General features: G+C 42.8%; 1 protein-coding gene and 1 long non-coding RNA gene across 2 annotated transcripts in view; one reads left to right on the forward strand and one right to left on the reverse strand.

Moving 5' to 3' along the window:
* pard6b (par-6 partitioning defective 6 homolog beta (C. elegans)) overlaps positions 1-9,766 on the forward strand; it is a 21,042-nt gene extending 11,276 nt beyond the window's left edge. Inside the window, exon 3 of the mRNA XM_032521055.1 lies at positions 8,178-9,766. Coding sequence (XP_032376946.1) covers positions 8,178-9,100 — 923 coding nt within the window. The 3' untranslated portion in view covers positions 9,101-9,766. The remainder of the gene's footprint in view (positions 1-8,177) is intronic.
* Positions 1-10,016, reverse strand: part of LOC116692620 (uncharacterized) — a 22,561-nt gene that overhangs the window by 4,338 nt on the left and 8,207 nt on the right. The window contains exon 2 of the long non-coding RNA XR_004332740.1: positions 7,161-7,171. This is a non-coding gene — a long non-coding RNA (uncharacterized LOC116692620). The remainder of the gene's footprint in view (positions 1-7,160; positions 7,172-10,016) is intronic.

The raw sequence follows: 10,016 nt of genomic DNA on the forward strand, positions 1-10,016 counted from the left end.
CACACACACACACACACACACACACACACACACACACACACACACACAGAAAAGTGCCGTACAAGAGTGTAGACCCGCAAATAAAACATTAATTCTGCAAACTGTGTTAATTTGTACACACTGCATACCACACTGCATACTGGTTTATGAAAGCTGTTTTTTCCTACAGTGTAGATTTTAGATTTGGTATTCCCTTTTATAAATGGCTCCCGTCAAGACAGAGTAATAAAGCAGAACTGATGAGTGTAATAGAGAATTGATGAGTGAGATTATATGAGGAGGCCTAGGAGCGGGCTAATGTTCAGGACTCGAGTCTTTTGAATTATGGATTTAATAAGTAATTCCTCAAATTGTCAGGTGAATTACTCATCAAGGCTTTGTCTCTACAGGACTCTACAGCATCTTCCTTTCCCTCACACCTTACCCATGTCAGAACACTGTGTAGTCTGCTTCTCTGTTTTCTCGCTGATCCTATTTCGTCGTTTCCTCTCAGCACTCTCCCATTGACCTCCCTCCTTCCATTTCTTTCTCCCTGTCTTATCAGCAGCATTAAGGCACTTTATCTGGGCTGTGCCAGGGAGGTATGTTCACCACACCAGGAATAGTAACCCTCCGGGAATGTACTCCTTTGAAAGTTTTTGGTTTTTTTATCACCTTCTCTTTTTTCCTTTCTTCTCTCTCTCTCTCTCTCTCCACACTGTATTTGGTGTATTTCTGTCTCTCCTGCCTGTTTCAAATCTCTTGTTTTGACACAAGTTCACATTGAAACGCACGTACATTCCCCCCTCCTCCTCTTCTTGTATCGTTCTGTGTCAGGAACACCGTGGCACCGGCTTTGTGGTGAACATCCAGGCTTGTCATCAACAAACCTGACTGTTTCCAGAACACCACAACCTTCAACTGCTTGTCGTTTTCTCTGTGTTTTTCATGTGTTGTGTTTGGATACCGAAGACAGGACTCAAACAGCAATTATTATTCTTTACAAACAAATAAAGACTAGTCCTTTTTAGCAAGATTTGAGCTGCACCACTACTTAGGCATGTCTCCGGACAATACAATTTATTTCACAGGTTAATATATGTGTATGTCACCTTGTTTGTAAGCTCCATATGTCTCTAGTTGTAATTACACAGGTTTTAGTAGTGGAGTAGTGATAGTGATAGTGTTAGTACTTATGACTTTCATGTAGCTCCTTCCTGATCCTGTTGTGTCACCTGGACACAGTATCAGGTTTCCCTGATGCAGCGCCCAGAATGACAAGTACCAGGAAGTAATGGATTGTTGGTGTCATCGTCGTCAAGGATCATTATGTTACAAGGAAAGCTAGGGCCTTGTCCTGCATCATTGTAATTGTAATACTATGTAAGCAGTGTAGCTGCTACTGAAGGAGGGTTTTTAATGAGAGTTGGAGCAGGTGAATGCAGAAGGAACCATATTTATGGCCACTGAAAAAAGGTGTGGCTCTAGAGACATAAACTTGTGTAATACATTTTTGTAGATTGTTTGAATTTTTACAGCATAAAACACATGTTCTGTAATATTTCTTTGGTGGAGATAGCAGTAGTTGGTGTCACAGACAGAGATAAGGGTGTAAATAGTTGTGTTCTGAATGTCTGAAAATACCTCTTATTCTGAGCCATTAACGGTGGCAACTTTAAAGCCAAAGTCCAGAGTTGGAGGGTGATTCATCCAGATTGTGTGAAGAATAGAGCACTGAGGAAGATGACGAGTTCAACCAATGAATGCCAGTTCACACAAGTGCTTTCCTCTCCTTAGGCAGAGTTGCCGTACTCCCTTCAGTGTCAAGATAGAGATGCATTAGTTGTTCACCCGTGCGTGTGTGCGTGTGCGTGCGTGTGAGTGTGTGTGACATAGTACAGAGAGGAATGACTAAGCATCACCGCGTGTGTCCGATGTGTGTTAGGTTGTCATTTTCTCCTCCATTGCTTCACTTCCTTTGCTCCTCACTGACTCCATTCAAAGTGTGGGAAATCAAAGCGGCCACTGCATAGTTGGAATACCTAACCTGCGCAGAGCCATGGCAAGTGCGGGGTTTGTGAATCATGCTTTAAGTATGTTACACTGCAGGTGTATCTTCTATCGTGGTTATGGTCTGAGGAGATAAGAAGCATTGGCGAAGGCAACCAACAGAGTTTCTTTTAGACATAACTAACATGGGTTGGTGAGTTAATCTGCAGTAGTTTAAGGGGTACTCCAGTGATCTAGTATTGCACTTCATCAAAATTAAGGGACTCACAAGCGACGGAGGTCAAAATCAAAGCAGCAAAATTTCCCAAACTGCAACCAACAGCATTGTTTTAGGGCGGCAACAACAAATCAGTTCAATTGATTAAAATTGATTACAGAAATAGTTGCCAACAAATTTCATAATCTCTTCTATCTATGTTATGACCCAGAGCATTACTCCAGTGTCTCTCCGACCTAATTTCAGCTTATTAGTACATTTGTGTCCGTTTTAATGGATAGTCAGATTTTAGGACCAATTATTTAAAAAAAAAAACATTACACAGGAAATTGAATAGGCCACTGTTGTTATTATAAACGGCATATGGCATGCAAGAATTAACTAAGGAGGGTGGGGCTCAGCAAATGGTCAACTGACTGGTCTCTAAAATCAGGGGAGTACCTTTTGAACGGACATTAGTTCATAAGTTAATTTTGAGAGAATAACTCGTAAAAGAACTGTGGTGGAAGAGTTCACAGAGATGTGATCTTCATGCCTGCATTGATTTGTTGCTATAGTAATTGGCCCATAAAGAAAACAACATTCCTGTAAAATCTTGGCATTATCAAACCAACATAGTTAACCTCTGATTTTTGTTCCATGAATCATTAGCTAAACCAGCTGCATACTTTCTCTGGTTGCATTTATGCTTCATGTATTTCCAGATAAAGTTGAAGTTATAAATGCACAACACATATGCAAACCCACACATCAGACACCAAATAACCTTGAATTCCTAATACAAAAAAGGGGATGGAACATTTTCTCTTATAGTAGGCAGTGGCTTTGCAATAATCAAATTTTGATTTTTGGCTCCTAATGATCAAAAAAACAATTTAATCGAGAAAAACAATAATTTAGCTAGTAAACTGATCTGAATGAAAAAAAAATCACAGTTAAAAGTGTTTTCCCTTTTGATTTGTTTCACTGTTTTTCAAGTTCAATAAATGCAACATCTTTTTAAAAGTTAATGAGTAATCATGTTAAGTAATCAAGATTTAAATATTGACCAAAAATAAATGTGATTGTGATTTGTTCCATAATCAAGAAGCCCTAATAGGCAGCAATCATTAGGCCTTAACCTCCTGTAGCTTCAGCCATTAGCCAATCAGCTTTTTCTGTGGCTCATGCTGAGATGTCTCTGTTGTGTTGGCTCGGTTACGTCAGGTTGTCGGGTGAAAAAAGGCAAAACAACCTGACCTGAAAGGTTTCTATTAACACCCACATTGTTCCAAAGCCTGGTAAGCATGCTGTTTCCCATCCGCTATAATTGACCACGAGCACCCATTCTTCTCTAGCCAGTTGTGATGATTTTATTTATGGTTTTATTGATAGACCACCAATAGTGTTCAGATATTCCCATAATGCAACAGAGGTCATACAGTTGTGCATGCATCAATAGCATGGTGGGAGATATAATAAGCTAGCTTAATAAATGAATAATGAATAGGGTGGCTGTGGTTCAGGATGTAGAGCAGGAGGTTGTCCTTTATTCAAAAGGTTAGCGGTTCGATCACAGGCTCTTCCTGTCTGCATGTCCTGAAGTGTCCTTGAGCAAGACGCTGAAAGCAAGACAAAACGCCGAGTTGCCCTCCCATGAATCAATGGGTGAATGAGAAGCAAATTGTAAAAGCGCTTTGTCCGGTAAGGCAGGATTTTGGAATTATTCCACATTTTTTGTGAATACTATTTTATTTTCCTCACGTATATAGCAGCCATAATAACTGAGATGACAAACACATATAGAATACCCATTAGGGGTGGTGAAAAAATGGACACAGCATAGTATCGTGATATGTTCCGTGGCAACACTGTATCGATACACAGACGCCAAGTATCAATCTCTTATTATATAAATTGAACGTAAGAATTTAACTTTTTTGGTTCAAGCATAAAAAATCAATTGCTTTTTCAGCCCACCGAGTTTTTTTCTTTATCTGGTGAGGTCAGCAGGGGCAATCATCAGTGTAAATGAGGAAAGCAATAAATTGCAATATATCGCAGAATATTGTAATATGTTTAAAATTGCAATAATATATATTGTGACATAAGTATCATGATATATCCTATCGTGATCGTGTAATACATTCCTGGTCTTTTCATTTCTCTATTGAAGTGTGTGTGCCTCCTTGATGCTATCCATTTGCCTCAGCTGCCCTCACTCGCCATTAAAGTCACACAAAAGGAACCTTTTCGTTGCTATGGTATCAGCTGTTTACAGCCCATTTAGTTGTCTATCTTACATACATTTTTTTTTACAGTTTGTCATAGCTGTTATTTTTAGTGTCACTGGGACAATTGGCCTAGTGTTATTCTGGAGTACTGCGTGTAACTAAAAAAGTGGAAACAAAATAAGGTCATTTGTACTTTAACAAATGAGGAACAGTGTGTGTTTACAGTTTATTTTGGCTTGCCTGTAGGCCTTTGTAGCCAATTAGACTAAGAGATAGAGAGCTTTGCTTCTGTGCTCTAATGAGCTATAATGTAGCTGTGGTTTTCCTGGGTATTGGGTCTCACAATGCTGCTGTTCATTAGTGCTTAGGCATCATCACGAACCAGAGATAAATGGTATAGATGCATGTGTGTGTGTGTGTGTGTGTGTGTGTGTGTGTGTGTGCGTGTGCGTGTGTGTGTAAATGAATACCTGCTTTTGTGTGCTTACATATGTTGTTTCCACGTGTGTGGGCTTAACACATGCTGTGGTCAGATAGCTGCATGCTTATACCATTTGCTGCCAGAACAGCATCTGTGTGTGTGTGCGCGTGTGTGCGCGTGTGTGTGCGTGTGTGTGCGCGTGCGGCCATGTGAGTGCCTGTCAGTGGCCCTGAGGGGCCGTCCTATTCTCTTTGCTCAAATATAACTCAATTGTCAGGTCTTACCTTTCATATGCTGGAGATGGAGTGATGGTTTAGATGAAAAGAAGTCTAGAAAGAGGTAAATGAGATGTGGAGCGTCGCCTCCTCTCATGCGTGACTGCACTGCAAGTACAACCCCTTGTGTTTGTCATGGAGGGCGACGCGTTTGCGTGTGTGTGTGTGTGTGTGTGTGTGTAAGAGAGCAAGTGCTTTGGAACATCAACCTGTACGTCCTTTTTGCATAACGCTCCTCTTTATGGCAGTGTTTATGTGCATGGCAAGGGTAAGGCATGTAGAACGAAGCGTAGGAACAGAGCTCGGATGATACAACTTGTGTTCCAGTATGTTGACCTCACTGACTCTTATAAAGCTATTGTTGGTGTATTTTTTCTCATGGGGAGTTGGCCAATAAGGTCATGGCTGGCAAAGATATAGTAAGTGTGTGTGTGTATACACTAGACTCGTGCCTCATGGGAACTGAAACGGGAGACTGCTGCTCTTTCTCGGGACAATTGATCCTTTGTTTTGGTTTTAAGGATGAGGAAGAGGGGAGTGGTGGGGTACGTACCTGTCAGAACCTGAGAGCCAGAATCTTTATCAGCCACCTGAATGGATATTTTCCCAGATTACACACACATACACACACACACACACACACACACACACACACAAACACACACACACTCGCAGTCAGAGGAAGGGACAGGAGTGAAGAAGTATTAAGTAGCTTTATTTATAGAGTACTTTCATCTACAAATAGAGATTACAAAGTGCTGTAAAAACAGATATGGAAAAGGTGAAAAAGTTGATGACATATTTAGAAGAAAGATGTTAAAAATAACACCAGAAAAATACAACGTAGCAGGCTTGGAACTGGCAAAAAATCGTATGAAAGTCACAAGGATGTTAATGTTTAGCTTTCGCTGGTTAAGTATTAGGGAGCCAAGGTCTAGTTTTTCACCATCTTACCTGGCCAGCCCATGGTGTTGTGTTAATTTCAGCAATAGGTTAAAGTCTATAGCAGGTTGACAGTGTACACACACCTTAAAATTTACATTAAAAAGTGCAGGGTTTTGTGGCATCCCAGTGACACATGCAGCTAAAGTGGGACCATATTCTTGGTTCAAATCTGACCTTTTTGTTATATCAAACCCATTCTCGTCTCTCATCTCAACCAAAGAAGTAGTTTGACATTTGGGAAAAACATACACATTCGCTTTCTCGCTGAGAGGTAGACGAGTAGACCAATACCACTATCTTTTTTTTAATATATATATATATATATTTTTGGGTATATGTATATTTTCAGTATATGTGCGCCTGCTCTACCACTGAGCCAACCTGGCCACCAATACCACTGCCTTATCTGTCTGTTATATTTGAAGCTACAGCCAGGAGATGGTAAGCTTAGCATGAAGACAGAAAACAGGGAAACCGTTAACAGGGGTGTAAGTAACACATTACATTTACTCTCGTTACTGTAATAAATTAGTTTTTGTGTAATGTACTCATTAAGTATTTTTAAAAATCTGTAATTGTCCTTTTGTCACAAGTATGGTGCTTTGCAACATTTAAAGTTGCATCTGTTACAGAATAAGAAACAAACATTGTATGTAGTTGTGAGAATGGAGCAGAAGGAAGGAGTTGAATCAGCACCTCCAGCAGAGAGGAAGCTGCAGGTGTGGGGCTCAGCTCGATGGAGGAGACGCTCAGTCTCCGTTCAGTTTACACTTTGGAAGAGATGGATGTTGTAAACGTTTATGTTCACCGGCCAAGGGTCAGCCGTCAGCGAGTGGGAAGGGTGCAGGCTCAAATTAATGATCCAAACCTTATGGGTTATGGTTAGCATTATTGTGCCTCTGCATAGTTAAATGTCCAATTGGCATGACAATTTCATTTAATGAGGAACATTAATATGAGTTCCCCCAGCCTGCCTATGGTCCCCCATAGGCTAGAATTGGTGAAAGGTGTAAACTGAGCCCTGGATGTCCTGCTCTGTCTTTGAGAAAATTAAAGATCTGGAATCTTGCTCCTTATGAGGTCATAAGGGGCAAGGTTACCTCCCTTTTCTCTGCTTTGTCCGCCCAGAGAATTTGGCCCACCCATGAGAGAGAGACATCATGGCTTTCAAATGCGCAAAGTGGCAGTTGGTCAAGGCCACACCCCCAGCCTCCACCTTGCCCCCCTCTCTCCTCTTTAAAAGCTACAGACTGAAATGGCACATACTAAGGAAAGCTCATCATGGGACTGGCTCTAGAGGCTGTAATTCTGCATCAGGGTGGGCAGACACAGTATTAGGGGACCACTAAGGCATATATAAAAAGCATCAAAAGAGCACCATGTCATGGGACCTTTAAAGTGTTACACTTGTCAAAATACAACCTAGGGTCCTTTTGAGAATGTCCCTGAGTCAAACTTTCGTTTAAAAGCATAAGTAGGACAGAAACGCCACTTTTAAGATTCAACGTATTTTTGTTTTGGGTCAAATGGTCATTTGAATGGGAGAGCTAGGGGCACTATGATAGCATCAAAATCACTATTTTTAAACACACCAAATAGGCTCGACATAACATGAAACTTTGCTCAAAGTATCACCAGTTCATGCTGTATGCATGAACTCAAACATTGAGAACATGGTTTGTGTACACAGAGTTGACTAAAAAGGAAGGTTTTAACAACTCACTGTAGTTTTCTGGTCGCCGTACATCTAGCCAGTCCAAAAAAAATCTTATTTTGCATGAGTATGACCTGAGGGGAGTTCTAGGACTCAATGTCTTTTGTGTGTTTAACACAGACACCCTGCAGGGATGCCTCAGGCTGAGAGCTGCTCTATTGCGTTCTCCTGAAACTACATGATGCAACAGAGTGTCAGCCTGAATGACGTCTTGATGTGAAATTAGAACAGTTAGATGTTAATGGAAAATTACCAACTTTTGTTAATGCATGTCCTCTTTGTTTCTCTCCTCCCTTTCTTACTATCACTGTTTCCCTGTTTTCTGTCTCCTTGTCACATCTTTGCCCTCTCTTCCTCATCTGTACTTCTCTTTCTCTACTTCCTCTCTACTTTTATTCTGCAGAGGAAGCTGATTACACGTTTGGTACCAACTCGCTGACCAGGAAGAAAAACACGGTGCTTTCGGCCGTTCTTCTGCGGCCTGACCCCAACAGGAAGAAACCACCAGTGATCATTAGCCTTCCGAGGGACTTCCGCCCCGTCTCCTCCATCATCGATGTGGACATCCTCCCTGAGACGCACCGACGTGTTCGTCTGTACAAGCACGGCCAGGAAAAGCCGTTGGGCTTCTACATCCGCGATGGCTCCAGCGTACGGGTCACTCCACAGGGCCTGGAGAAGGTTCCGGGGATATTCATCTCTCGCATGGTGCCTGGCGGGCTGGCGGAGAGCACCGGCCTGCTGGCAGTCAACGATGAGGTGCTGGAGGTGAACGGTATCGAGGTGGCTGGGAAGTCTTTGGACCAGGTGACGGACATGATGATCGCCAACAGTCATAACCTCATCATCACCGTGAAGCCTGCAAACCAGCGGAACAATGTCGTTCGCAGCGGAGGAGGAGGCGCGGCGTCTGGGAGCTCAGGACGCTCGTCGGACAGTGGTGCCAGCTACTATGGCTACTCATCGCACGGGGGGGGCGGTGCCCCGGCCTCCATGCCGTCGCACATCATCCAGAACTTCCCTGTCGGGGAGCTGGAGAGCGACGAGGACGACGAGGACCTGGTGATCGAGGCAGGCGGCGAGGCTGAGCCCATCAGACGCGCCCCGTCCAACTACAGCATGCCCTCGCTGCCTCGCTACGAGCCACACCTCAACCTGCGCACTGGCGCCACCTCCACCTCCACCCTCTCCATCAACGGCAATGGAACCCTGCCAGCCAGCGGCAGCAGTGGGTCCCTAAGCAACGCCATTTCGACCACGCCGTCCCTAGACAGAGCCATTGAAAGGCGAAGTCTGGAGGAGGACGGCACTGTTATAACTCTGTAGGCTGGGGATTCACAAACTGAACACTGGAAACCAGATGGTCAAACACTTCTACTCACACTTGTGGGAGTCGTGGATCAGCTGATCAAACTTGGGAACATCCTGCATCATCATAATGAGAAGCACAATGAAGCGTGTACATAATGAATGGCAACATGACACTGACATGTAAATGTTTGTGCATTTACACATCAAACACTGCACTCCATACGTCTCTCCTGTACATGCCAATGACCACGGCTGTGTGCCATAGCGGTGCCCCCCCCCCTTAGCCTTCACTTCATTTGTAAAAACACTACATGCACTTGTTTTTAACCGGGAAGCTGTTGTTACGCTGAGCTTCCACAAGAGGCCAGACATGAGACACCCCATCATGAGTCCCATAAGTAGATGAAGGTAGAAGTCCTGTGAACAAGTTAATCTCCCCCCCCCCCTCCATAACAAACACACACTGAAGCAGGTGTTTAGCTCAAGCATTTGTTGACAATCTGTGGTTGTTTTTTTGCCTTGTCACCCCACCCCCCCGCACTCCACTATGACCACCTCCCTTCCCTCAGGTGGCCGCAGCATGCAGTTGATAAACAGTTGTGGTACTTTCAACACAACGCATTACCACAACAATCAACCAAGTGCTGAGATCTGCAATAATACTGTTGTTTTTATTCAAGGACAAACCACCTAAACAACAAGTCTGGGTACTTTGTATTGGCTCAGATGCTTTTAACCACTGTTGTTAGCTGTTTTTTCTTTTTTTTAACCTGCTGAGTTAATGACTGACCAATAATGAAAGGTTGATGATTTTGATTATGCTTGGGAGCAACTTGTTTCTTTTAAAATCCCTTTACCATCGGGCCTGTGTTTTATATATTTTATTTCAGTTACTTCTTTTAAAAAATATATATTTTCAGTTTTATTATTA

The sequence above is a fragment of the Etheostoma spectabile genome, chromosome 7, assembly GCF_008692095.1.
Source record: "Etheostoma spectabile isolate EspeVRDwgs_2016 chromosome 7, UIUC_Espe_1.0, whole genome shotgun sequence".
In the NCBI taxonomy this organism is placed as follows: domain Eukaryota; kingdom Metazoa; phylum Chordata; class Actinopteri; order Perciformes; family Percidae; genus Etheostoma; species Etheostoma spectabile.